The 25,389-nt window shown below is 43.7% G+C and overlaps 1 protein-coding gene across 4 annotated transcripts in view; it reads left to right on the top strand.

Moving 5' to 3' along the window:
* Nucleotides 1-25,389, top strand: part of rerea (arginine-glutamic acid dipeptide (RE) repeats a) — a 124,792-nt gene that overhangs the window by 34,604 nt on the left and 64,799 nt on the right. For 3 of the 4 annotated variants that reach the window (XM_040152147.1, XM_040152149.1, XM_040152146.1), the window contains 2 exons: nt 16,643-17,153; nt 25,277-25,347. In XM_040152147.1, the coding sequence (XP_040008081.1) occupies nt 16,787-17,153; nt 25,277-25,347 (438 nt within the window). In that variant the 5' untranslated portion in view covers nt 16,643-16,786. Of the gene's footprint in view, nt 1-169; nt 295-16,642; nt 17,154-25,276; nt 25,348-25,389 lie in introns of those variants that run through there. The other variant, XM_040152148.1, reaches the window with a different exon arrangement.

Here is a 25,389-nt window from a genome sequence, read left to right as displayed (position 1 = left end):
GGCGACTTAGGACGTGAAGAGTCTGTCAGTAAAGTGAAACCGTCTTTTGTTGAAGCAAGTGCTCGCCTGAGCCCGTCCGTGCGGGCAGCGTTTTTTTTTTTTTTTTTTTTTAAACGAGGGGATAAAAAGTGTCCGTGTTCGCCTCGCTTTGTCCCGGGTCTTGGATTTGGCCCAGCTCACTTGGCTTTTTATTTTTATTTTTTTATAAAGTTTGTTGGGTCATCTCGGGCACCGCTCGCGTTTTCAACTTGTTTGCAGCAGTCTCTGGGACTCCAAGAATCACCAGACTGGCGGGTGAGTAGTTGAATACAAAAAAAGGTTGCAGGATGGTTGTGGTTGGTGGAGGAGGAGGGCGCAGACAGGGGGAGCAACGTGTGGGTGATAAAGACACGGAATTTGGGCAATAGTGATGACTAAACCCGGTCGGCACTCAGAGTTTGCGCTAAAAGTGTCCTAATTTTGTTTATATCCGGAGCAGGAAGCGCGTCTGCTCTCGAGTCAAAACGGTTTTGAGTGCTCTGGCGAGCTGAAAGTTGGTTGCATTGTTGTAAAACTTGGCTCTCTCCGTACTGTGTTGCAGACCCTCAAGCAACCTCCATGACCCTACCAGCCTGTACCAGGGTTCCAGCAGCTCACGGTTTTAAAGAGAAAATAATGAAGTAAACAAAGGGAGAGCTTAAATGGAAGCATTGCTGGCCAGGAAACAAGCATCAGAGCTGTAGGAACTACTTGTTCGCGTGTATTCTAAAAATCAGTCAATTTCGAGGAAAGAAAAAAGTTGAGATAAATATTGAGTCGGTGGTACATAAATTTGACAGGTGGGATTTCCCCATGTTTCGCTTAAAAGATTGGCTGTTGGATTTACAGCCTTGCTTGTGTCATAAATTGATTACTGGACAGTAATAATGGAAAGTTGCCTAAGAAGGATAGGGAATCATGTGTGAAGCAGTTGCAAACTGTTGAAGGACCACCAAATTAACTTGACTTCCCCCCTTCAGCACCCCACAGGCTATGAACTCTGGCCCAAGCACATGCAGCCCTCTCTGGGTGGGGGGGTCTATGCCTGTTGTTGAAAAGAGCAAGGGGGGCTGGCTGGTGGTGTGTGTGTGTGTGTGTTTAGGAGAGGGCAGCTTAGGATCTGAAAGCAGACTACAGTTATTTGTCTGAAAGGCAGCTTATCTAATGTTTTCCAGTTATAGTAAAAGAAGGAGGAGGGTTTGTTTACTTAAATCACTGTAACATCAGTCATAGTAAGTCTTCATGTGACTACAGCCAGAAGTTAAATCCACAGGGTGTGTGGCCACATAAGCACAAATAAAACTTCAGCCCTGAAACAAGATTCAGATTGAGGATGGGGGAAGCAGTGATTGCCTCCAGTCTCTGCCATATAAAAACAACCTCTTCCTGAAATCCTTCCCCTGCTGCTGTGTTTTTCACAGAGCTATTTACAAAGACTGAGATGTTGCATCGCTAATTGTGAGGAGCTAATCTCCACCATGACCAGCTTCCTGTGGCTTTTTTTTTCTTCCCCCTGCTAGCTAAGAAGTGACCTCTAGTTTAATGATTCAGATGTGATTAATCCACTTGAGTGGGACGACACTGCATGGGCTAATGTGCGACACGAACGCTGCAGATAATGGATGATTGTTGAAACATAAAGGACATTTACTCCAACTAAAAATTGTTTGAATGTTTGAGGCTCAGTCGGTTTTAAAAAGCCATGCAAATTTGAATGTGTGACATATAAGTCATGAGGTGCAATTATGGTTAAAAACTTAACAACGCTTGTCTTTCTTGTTGCTCCTGTAACTCTGAACAATGCTGAACTGTCAGTCAGTACTTTCACATCTTAAATGGGAGTGATCTTTGATTTCAGTGTCATTAACAGCATTTAAAGGTTTTACAGGTGAAAAGCCTTACTCCCATTTTACTGATGATTTTCAGGTGATTTTACTTGCCATATAAAAATTAATTTGTACCCAATAATATGGCAACGTGAACAAGGCGGGGTTTGACTAATCCAGTTATATATAGGTGACATTCAAGCTTTTACAGGAACTCAAACCATGTCAATCACTAGAGGTGTCTTTTGTCTTAGACCATTGAATGTTTTATTTCTAGGGTTATTCCTTTCTTAAGGTGATAGGCCTGTGTCTGAAATGATAACCAGTAGTGTGACAGAAATCGTTATGGTTAGGCAGCTTCATACAGGTAACATGCAATCACAATCTCAGCCTACACTGTCAAACTTGCATAGCTTGTATTTCTGAACACATTTTGGTCATCGTCCTTACATCCCCAGAGGTTAGGATATCCATTTAGTTTCACTACTTGTGGACTAGTGGTCAGACCTCTTAATGGAGTTGTACATAAGAGCCAGAGTTGGTCTGCAGTGTGGGATTTGTATGGGAAGAGAGTTCTGAGGGTTTCACAGTAAGATTGCTATCAGATGAGAATATAGCAGCCTAAATCTTAATTATGTACACACTGCCATACTGCTGTCGGTATCATTTCACATCATCTCTATTTGCAGTGCTCATACCAGTGTTTGTGGGAAATTAAATCTGATGTGCAATTTGATCGGGGTCTGAGTCCGCAGTCTGTTGTTGATTCATGTAAACCAAGGGAAGCATCGTAGCAGTGTGAGTCACCCTTCTTCACAAACACAACTCTCACCGCTGACAAGGTACAGAGGTTCAGTAAACATTCAGCTCACATACAGGCCAGTGTATGAGTGTCACCTCTGAGGAATCTGAGGGGCGATATCCGGATCAAAGAGGCTGTTTCTGACCATACAGAGAGAGAGATGCTTCATATAGTGAGGCTGTAACGGCTGTCTAGCTGACAGGGCATTGGAAAAACGTTATTTAATCTGCTCGCATGATGGCCCTCACTGGGATTGCACCATGCTGCTACTGTGCCCCCTTTTTCACTCCTTGTGTCAAGATGATGTTAGTTGCTGGCTGGTAGAAAAAAACTCTGAGGTTTTCTCTTTTTTTTTTTTTTTTTATGGTATGATGTAATGCATAAAGAGTCAGAAAGATGACTTGTAACTGATGCAGTGTTGGGGGGCCTCTCATTTTCTTTCTAATGCGTAAGTCTGCTGGGGTTTTGATTCCATTTCCATTTGGGCAATAGTCTGAATGACTCAACTGTATACCATTGTAATTACAAAGAAACAACCCTGTTCTTATTATAATAAGCAGCATGAATGAAAACAGATGTGATGTTTGACCCATTGAAAACAAACTGTAAGATACTGATCAGACAAATGTAGGTAAATTACAACTCTAGCTTTTTGGCCGTCTGACTGTGGCTTAACTGCACATATCTCAGCCACATAGAAGGTATCGCTTGAAGTTACCCTCCCACTTTTGACCCCAACAATACAGAAATGCAAGGGCTGCCTTGTAATAAAGCGGGGCAGAAAATCAATGAGAAGTCATGGCTTCCACACCATTGTTGGTACCATTTCCGTCCCCAGACACGGAAGCAGACGCATGGTTTTGAGTAGCGATTATAAATCTCTTCAAGTCTTGTTGATTCTTTAGATGGGTTTCATTTCTAAATGGAATGAGCTAGCTCGGTATTTCCTGACCTATTGTCCTTGCAGATAGTGGTGTACCAGTGACTCATTTAGAATACATTAGCCACATATTGACATAGTACGCATGAAACTGTGGTAGCGCTGCTAAGGAGGCAGTACCTTTTGGTGTGTGACTACTGAAATAGAGATGAAGGACTTGAGAGGTGCTTTGATTGTTCATAGAAAATTCCATCTAATTTGTTATGTGCACAGAGGAAGGACAGATATCTTTAATTAACATAAACCTCAGGAGCCAACGATGAGTGAGAAATTGGTATAATTGAAAATAGGCCCTATCTCCTTTTCCCCCTCTCTGTCTGTACATCCTTAAAGCAGCTGAGCCCATCGGAGGGCACTTTCACACATGTTAAGTGGGGGGACATCTGGCCTCGTTAATTCAGTGCATGGTCATAAAGTGGAATGGCGATCCCCACAGGGCCGCCTGCCCTGAACACCATCAGATGGAGCCTGTGTGTCCTCACTGCTTCCTAGTCCTCCATGTTGACTGTCCCTCTGACACCAGCTCTGACACTTCAACAAGAACATCCTCGCAATCTCGGCACAATGTTTAAACAAAGGTGCAGATATCCAGGGGACATAAAAGTGACAGTACATAAATCTTCATGTGCCAGATAATTGTGCTACTGTAAAGCTGTAATGTGTGGTTTTATTGACCATCCTAATTTTCATTCACTTTGTACAACCAAGAAACAAGATGCTCTTTCAAATTTTAGCAATCTACTACACCTAAACAGCTTTTTCCCCCACCATATATTAGATATTGGTAGCCTGTGTCCATTAAGTGTACTTGATATGATGAGTGGGCTGTCAGAATCTATATTCCAGTATCCACCTTACGCCCCTGCATCCTCAGGAATGGTAGCAAATGTTCGAGTGACAGCTACAGAGAAGCATTCATGCGGCGGATTCATATCTTATTTTAGCGAGTAAACATTTAATGTGTTTAAATGTATCACAGCTTTATTTATGCATAGAATCTGCTGTTAAGTCTGAATTATACATTAGCCAATGAATAATGCATCAGTGCCATTCCTTAATGATTACGTGCCAGGCAGCGAATGGTGATATTTGCTGATAAATTTACCCATTGATCTTGCTTGTGTTTAACCAGGCTTGTAGAGATGATGTCTGCTGAATTTTGTGTTTAGGAAGGAGTTTTTTTTTTTTGTCCAAGATTTAATCCAAAGTAAACTAATTGTCTGTTTTTAAAAAAAATAAGATGTCCTTTAAAAAACAAGTGAGCCCTAAGCAATTAAAGGAGAATGGATAAAATCTGAATTCTCTGAGCACACCCCTCAGTAGTTGTAGATCTCAGTTCTGCCATTTTCAATAAATATCTCAGTGAGGTTGATGTGTTTACATATTGTTCCCTTCATGGTCGCTCTTGGGATGAGTGGTTTATCCTCAGACTTTGACAGATCAATGTCCAATTACAGTTTTGTCTTTGTTGGCTTGTAGCCATTACATGACAGAGTATGTTTGTTTGAAGTACAGCGTCTGTTGAGTTGGTAATTTAGCCCATACTTGCTGAAGGTTGTCTTTTAATACTGAGTCTTTATTGGCACTGCTCTTAACAGCCACACCGAGCCAGATTATTGACACATTATCTGTATAATGCTCTGAGTCTAGCATTGCCTAAGCCTCGAAGCACAGCCCGTTACTGTGCAGATACTGTATATTGCTTGTCCACACAATGAGAAAATATTGACTTGCTGTCAGTCACTCATTTGATTAGTTGTGCGGGTGATTCTGCTTTTCATTTGTCACCCAGGCAACGTAAATGGGAAAACACAGCAACAGCCTCTTTCTATCAAGTAATGAAGCATTGAAACATTGCAGACTGTCACATCTGGAAAACCTCTCTCTAAGCAGGAATGAATGTCTTTATCACTCACAGTGTATCATTTTCAATTGTCAGCTCAGCTAGTATCCACCAAAAGCCAACATTTGACAGCTTTTCTACACTGCAGAATGTGCAGCTGCGTGGGAGTGATGTACTCCAACAATTCCGCTTTGATTTTACAGCTCAGTTGAGTAAGATTCATCCGTATATTTACAGTGTTGGCCAGTTACTCCATTTTCTTTTGTCTGTAAGAAAAGCAGTCCGCTGCTGTGTGTAAACCAGGTCATAACGAGAGCACCTTACATTTAATCCAACAGGATTCATCAGTGGCCTTGTTCTTCCAAAAATAATGAGGTAGATAGTAAGGGCTGCCCCAGGCTGCATGTAGGGAGATGATCTCTCTGAACCAGCAAATCATTCCTGTTTTTTATGCTAAAAAGACAGTCTAATGACTATACTTGATGTGTGTCAGTGCTTTAAGTTAACTAGCGTTAATTCACAGAAAGATCTAATGGGCTTGATTGTCAAGCTGAGTTGAGGCAGTCAGTGTGAGGCTTGTGCTCGGGTGGGGGGAGTGTAATTGTTTTTGCTGGCGGTGATTCTCTCTGGAAGGGATGACTGCACAATCCAGATATGTAAACAAGACGAAACTGAAAGGCAATATGCTGATACCTTGTCTGTTTCCTCTTGATCAACCTAGCTTTTGAAATGAAATTTCTAAGCTTTACCCAAACACTTAGGATTCAGCTTGGCAGTAATGGTTACTTTATAAACCTGTGTCTGCTCAACTAAGCATTTAAAACATGTAAATCATATGGTGGAAAATAGAGATCTTGAGGAAATCATTAACTGTGACGGCACACTATAAAACAGAGAGGGAGAGTTAAAGACAACAGATGCTCAAAGGGTTTGATTCTGCTTATTGGAGCATGACACTTATTTAGTGCAGCAGAGATTCTCAATGCTTTCATAGTAGACAATGATGTTGTGTCTTGCCAATGCCCTGCCAGTCATCTGTTCTCCAGAAGCAATTGCAACATTCATTTAATGTTTATCCATTTATCCAAACCTCGCATTTCTTTGCTTGCTCATGCCTGGTGTCATTTATACACCAGGAATCAGGTTGCTGGTTTGTCTGCACAAGACATCTTGTAATGTTTATAACGCTGCAGCAGAGTAGACTTCCACCTCTTATGTTTCATAAATAAAAAAGCTGCTCAGCCCTGCACCAGTAAAAAGGGAAGGTTGCTTTGATAAAGTGAGCTGACTCATTTGGTCTGATAAAGATCAACTTAAGACCCACCAGGAAGCAGTCAAGTTTGCAAACGCACAGTTTTTGGGGTTAGTGTTTGAGTCAGCACCGGGGCAAGGCTCGACATCTGTCTCGTAGTGATCTATAATGCCTCCAATCCCTCCCACAGACTGTTGGCTTTGGCACTCAAGCAATACACCGGTTGCTGTAGTACACCCAGCCACCCACAACAGTGACTTATCTCGCTAGCATAACAAACAGCGGGCTACAAAGAGGATAGAAAGCAATAGGACACACAGCAACGGAGGACCTTAAGAGCCCTGTTCCATCATAACTCTACTTCAAAATGGAGGCCTTTGTTCTTAGATTGTTGGAGAGGACATCATAGCAAAATAGCAGCACATGTTTTCATCCTCAAACACACTCACTCCCACTCACTCAGCCTGCTGTCGGTGAAGGAGATCCTCTGCCTGATAGGGCTTCAGAGAAAGGTATTCCTCTGGGGCTGTTGTTGAGGGATTTCTACAGTTCTGCCATGCACTGATTAAAGGGACACTTGTAGATAATCCTTTTAAAAATAGGTCTTTGTTGTGGCAATGGTGGAGTGAGGTGGGGTGTGAGGGGGCAGAAAAAGGCCCAGATTGGGATTTTTAAATGGTTATCACCTTGGTATGATCCGCCAATCTGCTAACATAAATATTTAATTACAGTGTGGCTGAAATAGAGCTGTTACAGACGGCTGGTGAGAAATGGACCTTCTATTTAGAGCCCATACTGTTCCATAAAGTCATGGCATTGGTAGGCAGCCCAAGGTTATTAGTGTGGTATGAGAGTAGTGTGTGTTTGTGATGTGTCTGTGGGTTGCTGAAGAGTTCTCACTCTTTTCTTGCTGCAGTGATATGAAGGAGAGAGATGCACTCAGTCTGTTATTGAGCATTCACTCATGAATCCTTGATGGATTACGAGTGTGTGTGGGTGTGTGTGTGAGTGAGAGAGAGCACTGTTGTGGCAGCAGCACTATAGTTAATGCATGGCAGTGATGTTCAGGTGCGCTTCACTTGAACTATTTCTACAAGCGAAACAGCTGTATATTTTACCCTTTACTACCTTAGTTTTGCTCTGTTTGCTCCCTGCCCTCTGGGTTCTTTTTCGATGTCGTTCATTTCATGCAAAATTGATTGCGAAGGCTTGCATCAATGCTTGCTGCAATGGAGTTATCACAGTGTTAAGACAGATTTCCCCACACTGATTGTTCTAACTTTACATTTTCGCACTTGAGTAAATAGAACCTTTAAATTGATATGAGCCTTGCTGTTAGATTTTTGGCCTGGATTATAAAGTGAAGCCTGTATTAGGACTGGAAAGTTACTGAACAGCTCATATAAACACTGATCGAGGCATTGCTCGATTCATCCTGTTTACTCATTACATGATAGCTATGGTGAAAGCAATTACTTTCAGCTTTCAAGTACTTTGCTTTTGGTCACAGTATGGCTCTTATTCTTTTCACTGGAGCTCCCTAGGCCGCGTGGTTTCCAGTCATTCCAGTGAGTGGCATGCGCTCACATCTTGCCTCTCTGTGCAGGAGATAGGGGGGTAAACTCAGCAGAGTCCTTGAAGCACTTCCCATCCCTGCTATTGGATTACCAGCTGCCTTTCCGGGCCTCATCTGCACAGATGAGTGCCAAGATCAATGGAGCTCTTAGTGCAAAGCTAATTCGATAAGGACTGGCATTGCTACTGCTGATCACAGATTATTTATTTATTTATTTATTTATTTATTTATTTATTTATTTGCCATGAAACAAAAACTTAATCAAGTCAAGCCTATTTCCAATAGCTTGTATTTTCAACCGCTCCAAATCCCATAGACATCAGTTAGGAGGCATTTCATATTCATTATTGAATTGTTGGGTTGGCCAGCTGAGAAGAGGTGTGGAGATGGAAGTAGTGAACTGCTACCTAAAGTGATCTGGCCAGTTTTGCTGAGTGTAGCAGGAATGCTGCCTTTTCTCCAGCAGAGCAACTGGCATCATAAATAAGCTAGGAGCATGTTTTTAGAGGGATGAGGTGTCTCCTGGTTTGACGTGGAGCAGAGAGAAAGGGTTGAAGGGCATATTGACCCACTTGTTCTAGAAAGCGAAAAGCAGACTCTTCATTGCCCCTTGTTCTCCATTAATTATTGTTTGATGCTAATAAAGGAGGGGGGATGGGGCATGTTATGAAACATAATTATTCACTGCAGCATTTCCCTTTGACGAGCCTTTTTCCCCCTCCCCTTGTGCCTAGTGAGGAAGCTGCCACTGCTGTCAATTGAGTACAGCAGGCAAAGATGTCCCCTCAGCCTTTTAAGGAGGGGACAGGAGGGAGCAGGGTGAAGGGCGCCATTTGCCCGAGTGATATATGAGGAGAGACAGCAATATATGTAAGGAGCTGCTGAAAGATAGATAGAAGGTCAAGGCACATTACACTCCAGCCATTTATTGGCTGAGCACATAGTCTGACCTGGACTGCAAATACAGTTGCTCAGCAGCAGCGTTTTTTGTTTATATATGTATGTGTGTGCGTGTATGTGCGTGTGTCAATGGCCTACACATTTTAGATTGACACGTGTGTATACACATAGATGAATGCAGTACTGTAGGGAATATGCTCTCAGTGACTTTTTATAAGCTTGCAGATGCAGTGGGAAGCTATTTTAACAAGACTGTAACTTCACAAACCTGCCCTCCTACATTTCTGCCAAGCGACTGCAATGGCAGAGCCACTAGAGGCTCATTTCCTATGCATGAGCACAGCATATGGTTTGCTTAAACACAATGCAAGCACGGGATAGTTAAGAATTGTGTCTCCTAACATTGTGATAATTGAGAACACTTTAAATGGTTAATCCAGCACTATCTATAAATATATATAGTTAGATAGATAGATTATAACCCCCCCCCCGCTTTTACTTTGCTAAATATTAAGAAAACAAATCGTCTAGGTGATGTCATCTACGTTTTAAGAGACTGTGTTATTGGCATAGGCAGGGCTAAGTACTATTTCCATTGTCATTAATGGCCCAGTGACAAGAGGAGAAGTCGGTGAGACTGCCATGGTCAAAGCCTAACATTAACATTCCAAGAATATCTGAGGCTTATTCACAGCAGCTCAGATGTGCTGCCGGCTCAGTTCACCTTTGGTTTAAAAAAGACAACAGCAGACATAGTCAGCCTGAGCAGTGTTGTTTCAGCAGCATTAATGTGCCATTGTTGTTGCACAGTGAAGGATGCAATATGTAATCCATTATATAGGTGTTTGGAAAGATGAAAAATATTCAGCTTGTGTTTGCTGGAGGCATAACACACTATCATTTAGGGATCAAGTCCCCATTTCACACATGAACAGGCAGAGTTAATCTGTGGATCACTACTGTACACTCTGTAACATCCAGCCTTCCTTCTCATATTTTCCCAAAAGCCCATTGTTCTAGGCTCCTGCTGCTAATGCTTTGGAAAATGGTTGTCTTTCCTAGCTGATATGTTTTTTTAGGTGAAGACTTAAGCATTTGCTTGTGGTCCAGGTAGTAAACCATACAGGTCTGACTCCTTCAAACTCTTTTAAAATTAATTATGTGTATTTGCAGCCTACCTATGTGTGTGGCCTGTCCGTTTGTGGCATGGTGCACTAAAATGCCACTGCTATAAGATGCCCAGTCCCAGCTGCTGCATGTTTTATGAGTTGTCCTCAGAGGATATGGGAGCTCTGAGCTCAGATCCTGCCTGTTGTAGCAGCATTTTCATCAATCCTGGTCACTATCCCCTAGCTTTTTTTTTTTCTTCTTCTTTTTTTTTTTTTCTGAGGGACAGGAAACGCATCCAGAACCAGGCAATATTTACAGCACAGCCCCGTCTGTGACTATAGTTTAAGAAGCGTGGCTAGCTGCATGGAGGCCTCACATACTCATGATTCATATTATTCTCCTCATGCGCACTGCAGAGGGTGCTTTTCCCCTCTGCCTAGGATCACTGGCCTGCATGACTGAGATGGTGGATGACAAGGCTGAACGCTACACTGAATATTCTACTCCCCTAGTCACCTCCCCCGTTGACTGCTTTCTAAAGCTGTCCTTTTCCTTGAACAAACACATCTCCAACTGGAGAACGTTCACTGACAGTGTCTATTTGCAGTGTTTACACATTGACTTGTGAGTTATAGCTCTGGTTGCCAGAATGCTTAAATTAGCATGGAGGATAACAAACAAAAGGGGATGTTGTGCGTAGAAGACGAATCCTTTTTCTTTTTTTTCTTTTTTTCTTTTTTTTTTTTGTAAATGGCAGTGAGTCGTGATGTTTGCTTGGGTGGTGGTTGGCGGTTAAAGGAGTGGCATTTGCATATGATATAATAGCCCTTCCTAATTAGAGTTAATACCATCCTGTGGTAGCTAGAGGTGGAGGTGTTTTTTGGCAAGACATTGAATGGAGGGATTGCCCCCCCACCACCATCTGCTCAAGGACTGAGCAGAGTTTGCCTCCACATAGCTAAATAATTTAGACGGAAAGGTGGTTTTGTGTACTGACCTAATGGCTTTGTTTTTGGGAGCTGTTCTTGAAGACATCCTTCAGTGCCCCTGCTGGCCTCCGCTGTCAGTCTGAAACCTCAGAGCTGTCTTATCTATCACTCTAATCTATTTATGTTAGTTTTTCCTCTGTGTTGGCATGTCACTCTGTGTGGCATAGTGATTAGAGTAGCTGGAGGATGTAGGGCAGCCACATGAATACATTTCCTCCTCTCCCACACTCATTTAGACTACCAGTTGGAGTTGAACTGACGGATAGGATCATTAGGCTGATAGGCAGATCTGTGAGGAAGAGTGGGGATATTTGATTGCACAATATCAGTGGAAGTGGTACATGATTGAGTGCTCAAATATTAAAATCTCAAGAGTCCTTTCATTTCATCAGAAGACAAAATCACATTTTTTCTTTACCAGAAAGTCTTTTTACTATATACATCTGATTGAGAAAACGTCATGTAATTCATTTCCTCCTCCCCCTGCTAGAGCTCTCCTCCATTTTAGAGATAAATGTTTGAAGATGCATATATGATGCACATATTTTTTCAGTACAAGTCAATCTTGAATGTGTCCCTAGTTTGTGTTTGTACCTCTCCTGACCCCAGCTTTACCTCTGGGTAAATTTCCATTACAACAGCATAATTCACCAAAAAATTGAATTGTCAGTACCACTCCAGAGGTGAAAGACACTAGAAATCTTTTCGAATCAGACACTTTATTCACACTGCAAAAAAAAAAAAAAGCAGCCCCCAGATCTACAGGGAAACTCAATTAAGAGCCACATTCATGATAGCGCTGTCTGCCATCACATACCCCACATTCTCCTGCTTTTCTTATCAACGACACATTGGGAGAGGTCCTTTACTGTAACCGTGAGCAGTCTCACGATTACATTTCTCAAGAGTGCCTCATTTAGAGGAAAGGGGAAGGGTGACAATGGACAACCCTGGCATTTCCCTCGGGAGCCGTGTCAAAACATGATGCCTCGTGAAGCAGTTGGAGCTGCTGAAATGGTCTTCAGCTTTGCTCCAGCCGGACGAACGTGGCAGACTGAGAGAGGTACTGTGTCTTGAAGTAGCTGGTATTAGGCTGTGAAATGAAGTCCTTCTCATAGATGCTGTAGATAATGGACATCTATGGTTGTGGAGCGGCCCCCTCAGAGCCATTTGGAGCTCTCACAGAGGGAACACAAACAGGGACTAGAGGAGGATTTAGCCCTCTTTAGAGATGGAGTAGAGGCTTAGACCCTGTGGAGCACACAGTCTGATCCCTGTGTCTGTGGTTGGAAGTACCTGTGGACTGTTGGACAGAAAATATTATTGAGTCAGTGGGTATTGGTTTATATTACAAAAAGAAAGTATCGAGTGCTATTGTTAGCCCAGGGAGATGGAAATTTTCTTGGTTTATCCTTTTAGACAGTGACAGTTTGTTGTCCACAGTGTCATTGTACATGAGAGTCTGTTCTTGTGCAGCAGTGCTTTGCTTTTTATCATGGGAGTCTCTAGGCAGGTTTAAATGTTGATGTTGGAAAGCCCCAAGCTATCTTTTCTCGAGTGTGGCTTCTACCTACTAAACTAACCCCGGATGCCGGCTAAAAATAGTCTTTGTGAGCACAGCTTTAGCAGAGGGAAAAAAGATGCGGTTACTCATCAGTGAATTGAAAAACAAGTGGAGCAGACAAGTGTCTTTGCCCTGCCAATGTGAACTAAAACAGAGAGGGCCTCAGAGAATAAAGTAAGCCATGATTGCACCAGGTAAGACAAAGCAGGCAGGGTGCAGAGACCACAGAGAATCCCTTATGAAGTGGCCTACCCCTTGCCTCCAGCTGAGCCTTTCGTTGGGCTGTTGTTTGTAGGGGGCTTGGATGGCAGCTTAGATTAGATCGCACTGAGTAATGGATTGGAGCTGACGAAAACATGCTGCAGCTCAGCATCACCACAGCTAGGATCCATGCAGTGCTGAGGATCTCACTGGTTTATTCAGATCAATTTGAGTTGCCCTCATTGTTAATAACCCTGTGTATATTCATGCTAACATTGTTCTCCCCTAATCTGTATTCATGCGAGTATTTCATTCAATCCCTTTGCAAAGCCGGCCCTAAATCCTTGCCAATCACATTTTGCTACTTCATAATTCTCCAATTGAATATGCCATGAATGACTTTTCAGTCTCTCTCCCCAAAACTGAGTGGATCACTGTGCTCGTTATTTTGTTGTTAGATTCTATTTTGCATTTAATGTGGAAATTTCTAGTTTCTCTATTATTTGTTATATAAAATGCTGTATGAATTAATGTCCATCTTTCGCAAATTTATAATCCAAGATAATCAATTACTAAAATTTGGCAGGATGAAAAAAGAAGTCCTATAGCTTTATCAAACTGTTTAGGTACTCAAGCAAAGCGTAATGATTTGGATGTTTATCATTAAACAGGTTTTGATTAAAACTACAGAGATGAGCATGGATTTGGGTAAATGTGGGAGTGATTGGAATGAATAAAACATGGCTTTTTAAAAGGCTGTTCGGTGGAGAGAGGAAAAAAAAAACATGTTTAGTAACAGAAACCTGCTGTGTGGCCATTGTGGGGGATGATGTGTTAATCGAGCCACAAACTGTGTGGTTTTTCAGGCCAGAGGTCTCATTTAAACAGGCACGGAAAAGAGAAATGTATTTGAGCGGGGCCCCACTGGCTGCTAGCCCTTGACTCCATTGCAGTAATGTAAATGTGAATGGTGGATTAGGTGCCATTGGCTGGGAACCCCTCAACCCCTCTCCAGCCACTGCCCCCTCCTCCTGTTTTCCATTAAGACAGCTGGTATCTTTCAAAGGGTCCTGGCCCAGTGATTGATGTGTAATAGTTCCAAGCCTCACCTGCCCCCTCACAGCGTTATTCATCGGCCAGGCAGCCAACGCTGCTTTACACTAAGCACTTTGTCTCCCTGGGTTGTGGGTGGAGAGCATTCTCCCTTGCTTTCTCTCTCTGTCTCCACTTTCTCTGTCTTGTTATCTTCCCTTTCAGCCATTAGTACATTTTGACTTTTTATTGCCACAGTGATACTACTTCACTTTACACTGACTCACTCCTGATTACTCACTCAATTAGTTCAACTTCCAATTGCTCTTTTATCTGCATCAAACTACTGATGTATAACAAATTAGCCATAGACACTTGAACATATTGTTAATTGACTAGTAAAAGTGTTAACATATTCAAGCATGAGGAGGGGCTCGCCTGTATGAAGACATTTTGTTGCTCTGAGGGTTAATAAATACAATTATGCTAACTTCAGCAAGGTATTTGCAGATACAGATTTTGGATAGAGGCGGTTACGTAAAGTGTATCCAGATGCAAACTAATAGCACCTAGATTGTAAAGATACTTATAGAGGCTTGTAGCCGCCCACAACATCAAAGGAGAATGAGCCGGCCCTCCATTTGCAACAGTTCAGAGTTTCAGGGGAAGAGGCTTATGTTACTGATTAGAGGAGAGAAGAGGTGCTTAACTCATACACAGATTCTGGCAGCCCCCAGGATTAGAGCTGTGCTATCAAATGGTACCTTCATCAATGTTTTCATGTTTCTCACACCTCCAAGACATGCTGCTGGATATGGATACAAGAGGGGGGCGCAGTATGTATTTTGGCACACCAACAGAGGTGTGTATGCACGGTGTGTGTGTGTCCTTGCGTACATGCGCGTTAGAGTTCTCTTGAGTCCTTGTGTCTTCTGTGTGTACTAATGTGTTCTTGTGTGTATATGCTGGCAGCCCAGTGGTCGCCGTGGTAACTCATCATTAGGTGATTAATGGGGCTGTGACGAGGCTGCGGTTTAATCAGGCCCGGTGTTTGTGTTGAAGTCGACGACAAGAGCAGCTGCCCTGTCAGTTGGTGTCTGCTCACGAGATGACAGCACCCGCTGCTGAGGAGCGCCGTCGTCAAATGTGCTTCTGTGTGTGTGTGTGTGTGTGTGTGTGTGTGTGTGTGTGTGTGTGTGTGTGTGTGTGTGTGTGTGTGTGTGTGTGTGTGTGTGTGTGTGTGTGTGTGTGTGTGTGTGTGTGTGTGTGTGTGTGTGTGTGTGTGCGCGCGCACGCGCCTGCCAAAAGTCTGCCTTCCGCTTTCGCTCTGTTCGTCACCTCATATTCTTTCTAGCTCTCTCAATAAGTGCACGTCCACTTGCAGACATGCTGTATAATTTTCACTTGATGCTGGTTTTACTTTACCTGGCTCAATCTCCATCCCTTTTTCCTTTTTGACTCTCTCTCTCTCTCTCTCTCCCTCCCACCCTGCTATCACAACCATGCTAACGCGGTTGCTCATCGCCTGGTCTGATCCCTCTGGAGGCTGAAATAACTATTTCTACTTAATTTGTTGCGGTGGGGGTGGAGGGGGAAAACACTGGCAGTAAATGAGAAGCCTCCTTTGTAGGCGCAGTGTGTAGGGGCAGTGTAATGCAGACAGCATGCTGCTTCAGCTTTGCCCACTTCACTGTTTATGGAGGATTTTATTATGGCATGAGAAAGTGGTTGCTGAGCTCTTTTGAGTGAACAACGATAGCTGAAAATGGCAGCGGACTGGGCATGGCACATGACTGGCTCAGCCTCCCTCCTCTCCCTTTCCTCACCCAGTGGATTGCTGTGTTCTTCCCTCCAGAGCTGTCACTTCACATTAACACAGTGGTGCCTGTCAGCCAGGGAAGAGGGCTGGGGTTGGGTGCAGTCCAGTAAGCCACAGTACACACACACATAACCACACTCAGACAGGCACAAATGAGTAAAATTGAGCTTGGTGTCATCACAGATGGTCTGCAGTGAAACTAGCCAGTTAACTCCGTCACTGAGCTTTATGCTGTGTGTCTCCCGTGGCACTGCAAACGACAAGCAGTGTCTTGTGCTGAAAAACATCTCGATACATTATCTCTGAGGAATTCTATAGGCTCATCCTCAATGCAGCACTACCTTTTTGTGCTTACACAAGTTACGACTTCCTTTTAGCTTACAGTGTTTGAAACACTGTACATGCAGCAGTTGTCTTTTCTACTTTTCTCACTTTCTTTTTTCTATTCTTTTACCCTTTAATAACTCTGTGTTGCAGCCTCTCTGAAAGAATGGAAATGTTTGAGCAGGAAGCTAGAAGGTTTTTTCTTTTGATAAAGACATTCAGTGCTCTCCAGAGTATACATAATTGTGGAGGGAAGTGCCAACAATTGCTGTGATGTTGAGAAGAGTCAGTTGCCTGATCTCTAGGAACTAATCTTGTATTTCTTACGCACAAAAAATCTCCTTCAGCACAAAACAATTCTTTTCACTAAATGTAGCCTCTGCACAGTAAGGATAATGGTTATTGACACAGGTTTATGCTAATTATCCTTCTTCTTTTATCTGCAGCTTTTCTGAAACACTGGGGTTGTTGGTGTGGCCAAATTTTCCCTGGATTTGACTGTTAAATTCAGAAGACTGAAGCCCAGGCTCACAGTCTACCTTTCACGGAGGCCCAGCCGTGAGAGGACTGAGGAAGGCACGTGGCGGATCATGACGGCCGACAAAGAGAAGGAGAGGGAGAAAGAGCGGGACAGGGACAGAGACAGGGACCGGGACAAGAGAGAGGCCGGTAAGTCCCGCCGGCAGGACGGGGACCGGGGCGACCGTGAGAGCGAGAGCTCCAGGCCCCGACGCAGCTGTACGCTGGAGGGCGGGGCCAAGAACTATGCAGAGAGCGAACATAGCGAGGATGAGGACAACGACAACGGCAGCACAGGTGGAGGCAGCGGCACGGCCGAGGAGGCCGGCAAGAAGGGCAAAAAGAAAACGCCTAAAAAGAAGTCACGCTACGAGCGTACAGAGAATGGAGAAATAACATCCTTCATTACAGAAGACGATGTTGTTTACAGACCTGGAGGTAAGTCCTAGTCATGGCTAATCTTGATCTAATTGTGTCAGCAGGTGGGCCGCACTCATTGGCATGGTCACTGGCTGCAGTGAACGCAAGGCAATCTCCGTATAGAGACTTTCCCAGTTTACTGATAATTGTAGGCCCAACTTGTAAACATCACATTCACTCATTTACTTATTCTACTTTGTTTTCAATAAGCTTGTTATAGGAATTTGAAGACAAATTTTTAATTGATCAGTGATTGATTTCTGGACTCTTAAAGAAACAGTCATTGCAATAAACTGCTGAGGGATTGCAAATTCTCCAATGTAGCAACTCTCTAAGAGCAGTACTCTCTCAGGCTAGAGGCCAATGTATCATACAATCAATTCCAAGTTGACCCACTGTGTGTTTTTTTTTTTTTTTTTTTTTTTTTCTTGGGCTGAGTCAATAAAGCAAAGAGGTGCTTCACTAGATGATGTGATAGTGACGACAACCATGATAATGATTTCATCCAAACACCATTAGACTCACTGAAAGTAGGCTATCTCCTCTGGGGCCAAAAGGTACTCTAGTTTTCCTGGAGAGATGTTTGAGCCGATACAATGTCTTTTATTACATCACATGAATGAGGCTAAAAAGAGAACCAACCTTTTCTGCAGCTGTAAACATGGCCTGTCTTTCACCCACTGCTTATAAATTGGCTGTATTAAAGGGGGAGATGTCAACACACTCTGTCGGTAGGAAGCCAGGCTAGCTGTTCGTGTGTGTGTGTAGACTGCTCTCTCTCCTGCTGCTCAGTGCTATCTGCCCTCCAACTAAATCATTGCTGCCATGTCTTTTCATTAATGTAGCCGCTAGCAAAAGGTCAGGTGGGGAAGGGGAGGAGGGGGCCACATTGCTTAGGTATTTAATGGGAAGATCTAGGAAATTACAGCTAGTGTGTTAGGTTTCTTCTTCTCCAACTACCTACCCATACACACATCCACACAAATGCTCAGCCCTCCTTTTTTCTCCTCAGCTACTAAACACCGTCAGGTAGGTGCAATGAAAAAGCTAGACCTCTCCACCTTATGCTTTCTGTCCAACTGCGTAATCTGGTTGGCTAAATTGTCTATGCACTGGTATCAGTGGAGGTCCTCAAGCAAGCAGTCACACTCAACCAAAGCCTTGTTGCTGCTCACTGTCTATTTCTGTCCGTCTAACACTCTGCAACGAACTCCATTGAAGCCTTTTTTGCTCCGCATTTCATGTTTAATAGAGAGAGCACCGGCGCTTTGTCTCATAGTCAACCATGCAGGGAGGAGGGGAGTATAGAGGGAGAGAGGTGGGAAAAAAAAAAAAAAAAAACGGAAGCAGTCAGTCACATCAATGAAACATTCAAAAGGCATATAAACAAAGTCGACTGTCTCAGTGGATTAGCCCTTCCGAATATTTGTATTTCCTCATCCGAGTGAACAGCATAGCCAGTGTCTGGTTGGTGGGGAATATTTATGTTTCCTTTCTTCTCCTTCAATTAGTTTGACAGGTCTAGCATGCCCCGAGTGTCACAGCCTGCTCCAACCATGTAGACTGGAGTTGTTAGATTGGTTTAAATTAGGGATCAGCCAGGATTGGCTAGTGGCAGCCCCAGCAACGGTACACTAGATTGTAATTTACCTCCTATTGTCAAAATAGAAGATTCTCCACCCCAGCAACTGACCTCCTGCTGTCTCCTCTGCTTATTGTTCAAGTGATAAGCTGTGTGTGTGTGTGTGTGTGTGTGTGTGTGTGTGTGTGTGTGTGTGTGTGTGTGTGTGTGTGTGTGTGTGTTTTCCTGCTCCTGCTTGGTCATTGGTAGCAACCTTCTTGCAATCAGATTTGATGTGTGCAGCTTAGGCAGGCACAAAGCCTGCAATGGATTATGCTTTACTAAATGTTAAATCCCTTTATAGCCGTCTAGTGACACACAATATGTAAAACTGACCACCCTCTGAGAGGGATTTACACGGCCCCAGACATGGGGAGAGGGAAGAAGTTGTGACAGAAAGCAATGCAGAAACCGAAAGAAATTGTGAACCAAAATACTGTTTTGATTGCTTTTGTCACAGGGAACTTAAGAAACATACAGGCCCATGTCATCTCATAAGAAATAACAGGTGAACTACTACTGAAACCGTCTGCACACTCCCAATCTCCAACCACCCACCAATCTCTCTGCTTAGCCTTTATATGCCTTGAAGATGGGTTCAGGAAGCTTAGTGCACATCGATTGGATGGGGAAAGGTTGAAGAAGAAGTGCATTCGGCCAATAGTTGGGCCTGCAGCTAACTATAGCTCTGCTACTCTTGTAAAAGGATGGAGGGGTTTGTCTGTGGTGCTGGCCAGGGGACTGTGTCCCGGGCCATTTGTATGGTGCAGTGCAAGCAGACATGCCAAATCGATCTGTGCCTTGTGGCTGAGCTCTCACCACTTCCCCAGGCCCAGCCAGACACATCCAGAGCCTGTTCTCTACACTCATCCACCCCCCCACCCCAGATTATAGATCCTCTCTTTGGAGATTATACACACTGCCATGGGGGGTCAATAGGGGGCACCTTAGAAGCAAGGAGACACACAAAAAAACTTGTCAGTACACACACATGCACAGTACGCTGATAAAAAAGTATTTGCGCACACTCGCAAGTGTACTGTAATACATAAATGTGCACAAACTAACACCATATACTAGGAATGCTTTTAACAGTTATAGACACGGTCCCTATCTATGACAAGCACACTCCTGCAATACACACAAGCTAAATCTAATACACACAAACAGCGCTATCCACACGGTTCATCCCTCCACTGCAGAAGGACTCTGCTTGGCGCTGCAGGTGGCTGGCTGGCATAGCATGGCTCCTTCCTTCCTAACTGACTGGCTGGCTGGGCTGTTTAAAATGAAAAGAGCTAATGGAAACCACCTGCCCTGCACCCCTGACTCCTTCTGCCCTTCAACCTCAGTGCATGTCACAAAACATGGCTTCCAAAGCCAACCCACCGAGTATCAGGGCAATAAAGACAAGACTTGCATTCATTTAGTAATTTCTTATTAGAAAGTGGTAGGATTGTGTAGTGTGTGCACCACTTGTCGTTATAGCCCTGATACTCAGTGTAGAATACAGAGAGATTGCAGGCTAGTCTCAGGAAAACACCTTCTGTGTATGAGTGTTGGGGGAGTTGTTGATGTGGACAGCTGGTGCTTCTTGCCGCAGCCACCACAGAACCCTGGGGAGTGTGTGTATGTGTGTTTGCTTGTGTGTCACTCTATGTGTCATGTGCGCACACACTACGCAGTGCAGCAGGAGTATATCTGACACACACACATGTAAAGCTGGATAACCAGCGCCCCCCCCTTTCTTGAAACTCAGGACCAACTGTTGTCAGTTGCACAAACCTGCTTTATTCTTTGTTTTTCTTTCTCAAATATATTTCAGCTGTAATATCCTTTTGTCAGCCCAGTTATAAATTTTTAACAGTGCAGTTATACAAACTTAACAATACAGTTGAATTTTGGACAAGAGTGAAATATAATTTCACTAAGGCTTTCTTACCAGGACATTAAGTGGAGAAGCTTAGCTGACTTACTCACTGCGCCTTTGCAGTTACTCTCATACACCAAAGTTAAAAATGACGTGAACTTCATTCATTACCATTTAAAGTGAACTGTACCAAAGAATGCCATCATCTATTTAAATTTGCACCGCCAGTCAATTATGTGCAACTTGAGTAACTTTTTTTACAGAGGGATTCTGAATTCAGAGCAAAGTAAATTATACTTCACAGGACCACAACACATCTGAACTCTGTTCTCAGTACGGATCCTCTTGAGAGGTTAGTATAATGTGGTTCAGTAAGTGTTGGATTGGTTATTCGAGATCCAAGACACCGTAGGCTAGAGCTCGATTAGCATAGCACATCCCCTCTGCTACAAAGGCTAGCTGTCGATCGGTTTGCTGTTTCCAGTCAAGCTAACATGAGGGACAAGCCCTTGGAGTCATCTCATATTGAAAAATAGCAGTGTGAATCTGTAGCCTGTCACTAACTGAACAGATCTATTTTTAAAAAGCCCTCTTTGCTCTCCCATCTCTCCCCACGCTAGAGACTCTGGGAAAAGAGCTTTTTAGTGAAATCCAACCACCTGCCGACTGCTAAATGAGAAAGCGTGGGCTAGCCGAGAGGGAAAGCAGAGGAGGGGGGGCGGTGGTGGTGGTGTTGTCAAAGAGCCTCTGTTCTCCCCTAGGAGCTCAGTCAGCTGTAGGCCTGCCCCATTGTAGAGAGCTGATGGTATCGCTTGCCAGGTATTTCCCTCTGCTTTTCCAGTGAGAAGAAGGGAGATTTGTTGTGCTGGTGGATGAGGAGAGAGGAAGGCAAGTTGGGAAAGAATTAAGTGTCCGTGTGCCTCCAGGCCTTGACTGCCTGTTACAACACCCAATTGGGATTGTCCCAGCAGGAAATGGCACAGGGAAGCCTTGGTCATCAGCAATGTCTCCCTCACGGAGCCGCTGTGGTTGATGGCAACACCAGTCTCCCTCTTTCTCCCAAGCTCTCTGTCTGTCTTGGCTCTCTAGTCCCCTCACACCCCTGTGGTTCCATTATTGCATTCCTTGTGCTATTTAATTTTAGGATCAGTACACTCAAGGGGGGTAGCTCTTTTAAAGCCATGCACTACTCTGCTGTGTGTGTTCTGCCAGTTTGAGCCGAGCACCATTTTAACAATGCAGGTGCGTCCTGCCTCATGGCTAACACACCACCTGCAAGCACGGTTTAAACACACGTTCCTCTTGATTTAAAAAGCCTGTCTTGTATCCTAAATTATGCTCATATTTTCGCTGTGTTTAGCTGATCTCATTCCTTAGCACCATCCATCCCCCCTCCCCAATCTCTGTTTACAAAACACTGGCATATATGGCTGTGTTCACAATGTGACTTTTCCATTGTTGCTGGCTCGTAAAAGAAAGCCAAGCTGATATTACCTAAGAACTCCCCCTCCCTTCTGCTGGAATGCTGCAGCAAATTAAACAGCATCTTGTTTACTTGATACAAAGAGAGTATGACTCGTTCTTTTGCTGAGGCAAGGTGTGTTTTAGATTAGACATGCTTGGCAGTCATAAGAGAATAGCTGGCTGAACATTGAGCTACAACTAAGAAAACTTGTGTGTGTGCGTGTGCGTGCGTGTGTGTGTGTGTGTGTGTGTGTCGCGAGGTTATAACAATGAATATTCCGTTCCCCGAACTCGGGAGTGACAATGTAATTGGAGAAACAGTGACCACCAGGATCAGGTTTCAGTGAAGTGCTCAGGTCTGAGGAACTGTGCTCAGTAAGTTCATGGTTATCTCCTGGTGTCGAAGTATTGAACTTTCTCTCGCTCGCTGTCTGGGTGGCATGGCGGTCGGCAGTAGATTGTAGGGTGGAGGCGAGTTTAATTTAAACTTACGACTGCTGAGGGAGTGAGAGCACTCATCTACAAAGGCTACTACACCGAAAGCTACATCCATCCAGCTAACACACACTTCAATCCTAACAAAAAAAAACTACCCATCCCCCCACATAGACCCCCACCACAGCTAAACCACTAGTCCCTCCCCTTTCCACTTCTCCACTTGAGCGAGGAGACCCACTTCCAAATGCACAAAATGGCAGGAATGTTTAACAAGCCAGGCAGACCCTGGAGGAGCCGTGTGGCCCTGCTTCGACAAGCCACTCCCCACCCAACTAACCTCCCTTAGCTCCACTGCCTCCTTTTCGTGCAAACGGCAGAGTCTGAAGTGTTAACTTGGTTTTAACCTCCACATTCACTGATATTCTGTTATAGTCGCTTTCAGAGAAATGTCCTTGAGGTAGTAGACTTTTAGTGCCCAGGATGAATTCAAAGTGTGCTTTTGACGTTCGAAGAATAGACTCGCTTGCTGTCTGTGAATGATTAAACTAGATCCGTGTCTCTTTTTTCACACCACCTATCTTTTTCACTCTCCCTATCTGTACTTTATGCCTGTTGATGTACTCAGGGGTGTAGACACAGAGATCTGGCCTTTCTAAATGAATGTGCCGACGAGGTGAAGGGACACTAAACCCTAATTCCCCCGATTTGACTCCTCTGAAACATGTCATCTCATTCAGATTAGTCTCTTTTGTTCTCTACCCTCCGCCCACTCCCTCCCTCCTGCTCCCTTCTCTGCCTCTACCGGCTTCTCTGTCTCAACATACATACATAATACACACACACACACACACACACACACACACACACACACACACACACACACACACACACACACACACAATGTCACTCTCACACACACACACACACACACAATGTCACTCACAGATCACACAATAGTATTGATGGATATTTTCATTCATGTTATCTTGTAAATGACTTCCAGGGATGGTGTAGAGGAGGGAGAGAAGGAGAGAGGGGAAAAGCGAGAAGAGGGCAATAGTGAGAGAGATATAATGCGTCACTCAGAGCCATGGCGATAACCCCCCCCACACACACACACACACACACACACCTCCCCTTCCTTTAGAACAGCTCATTCAGCCCACAGCAGATAACAAGCCCACCCTGGGGTTACACACAAATACACACACACAGAGCCTCTCAAAAAACAAAGCCCATGATGTCACAGGCGCACTCATACACACCAGCCCCTCTACAAATGGTATCTTGGGTGTCAGAGCCATTTAATATCTGTGCCACCACTCTTTTCCTCTGCAAGCCGTAAGATAAACCACAGCCAGATCGATAACTCTGTTGACACAAACAAATAAATAACAGATGATGGCACTGTCAGTTACTGAAAAAAGCTAGCCGCACATCTTTTGTTAGGAAAATTGTGGCTTAGTCCTTCTGTATAGAACAGCTCAGCATGTCTTTTGGTGAAATGAGCACAAGCTGTTTGTGTTGCCAGTGTAAATCTTACCTATGGTTGCTTTTCTTTTGTTATTTTCTTTTGTTTTGTTTTTTTACTCAAACCTTGCAGAGCCGTAAGATAGTAGGGCTGAGTAGCTCTCCCTCTTCATGGCCTTTGTGCATGTGTGAACATTAGCAAGAGCACTACGCTCTGTTGCAGCAAACAGTAGGCAAAACCAGCCCTGGGAGCATTCAAATAGCTTGTAGCATTGCTTCCATCTGAATCGAAGGTCAGTTTTCAGTGTGTGTGACTTATTTTTCAGTCAGTTAAGAGTCAGCGGCTTTTAATTGTTCTGCCTGTTGAGCAAGCAAGAACTCCATTTTACAAGTTATTTAAAAACCAAAATAAATCAATTTCTTTTGATCAGTTTCATCACACTTGTGGTTTTGTGTTTCAGCTAAGAGCCAAGGTGAATGGGAGACTATTATGCTAATTTGACTTTTGTGAATTCCTCTTTTCCTATAATAAGTCTAACACTTGGTTGTTGCTGGAAAGTGCTGTACCAGGTTTAGCAGTAACCATTAGCCGCATCCCACACCTCCTCCTCCTCTTCCACAGAAGTGGCTGTGTGTTTTTTTGTCCTCTGCAGCATGAATGTTTTTGTTAAGGAGATGAGGGTTCACGACCTGGCCATACCACCAGTCACATTCAATTTAACAGCACAGACATCCTGGGCCACCTCCTCACAAGCATTACGAGAGGGTTGCTTTTAACACTTGTGTGGGTTATGTAATTTGGCAGCATTTTAAAACGGGAATGAGAGGATACAGGGTGGATTTCTTTTTTCTTTTTCTTTTTTTTTTGTTTTACTGCTGAGCTAAACCAAAGCTAACTGGACATGTATAGGTGCAATGACAGAAGTTGTCATTTTATAGAAACAGGTTATAGTGATGACTGCAGGGTGGGTTCGGGTTACAGCTAGTGTTGCTCACTGGTGTATAAAAGGAGTGGAACAATAACTAAATTCCCCTTGGGCGTAATGTTTGCTTTAGAAAGGCAACCTTGTAGTGTTCCAAAAGTCCTTAATCCTATTACTCGCATTCCAATTGAATTTGACTCAAGGAGAAAAATGTCTTTTCAGCAGAGGTAACAGCACACAAAATAATATATTACTGAGTCTGCCTGCAGAAAAACGTGAAATCTTTGGGAAGTGGGAAAATCCTCTTTCAAACTCAAACTGACTATTTTTTTCCCCTCACTTTTCTCACTTGCAGATTGTGTGTACATTGAGAGTCGGCGGCCCAACACTCCCTACTTCATTTGTAGCATTCAGGATTTCAAGCTGGTGAGTAAATTTTCTATTCATCTCTGGCCTGTTTTATGTCCC

Source organism: Xiphias gladius, chromosome 18 (assembly GCF_016859285.1).
Source record: "Xiphias gladius isolate SHS-SW01 ecotype Sanya breed wild chromosome 18, ASM1685928v1, whole genome shotgun sequence".
In the NCBI taxonomy this organism is placed as follows: Eukaryota; Metazoa; Chordata; class Actinopteri; order Istiophoriformes; family Xiphiidae; genus Xiphias; species Xiphias gladius.
The sequence above is the reverse complement of the archived record's forward strand: the minus strand, read 5'-3'. Positions and strand labels throughout refer to the sequence as shown.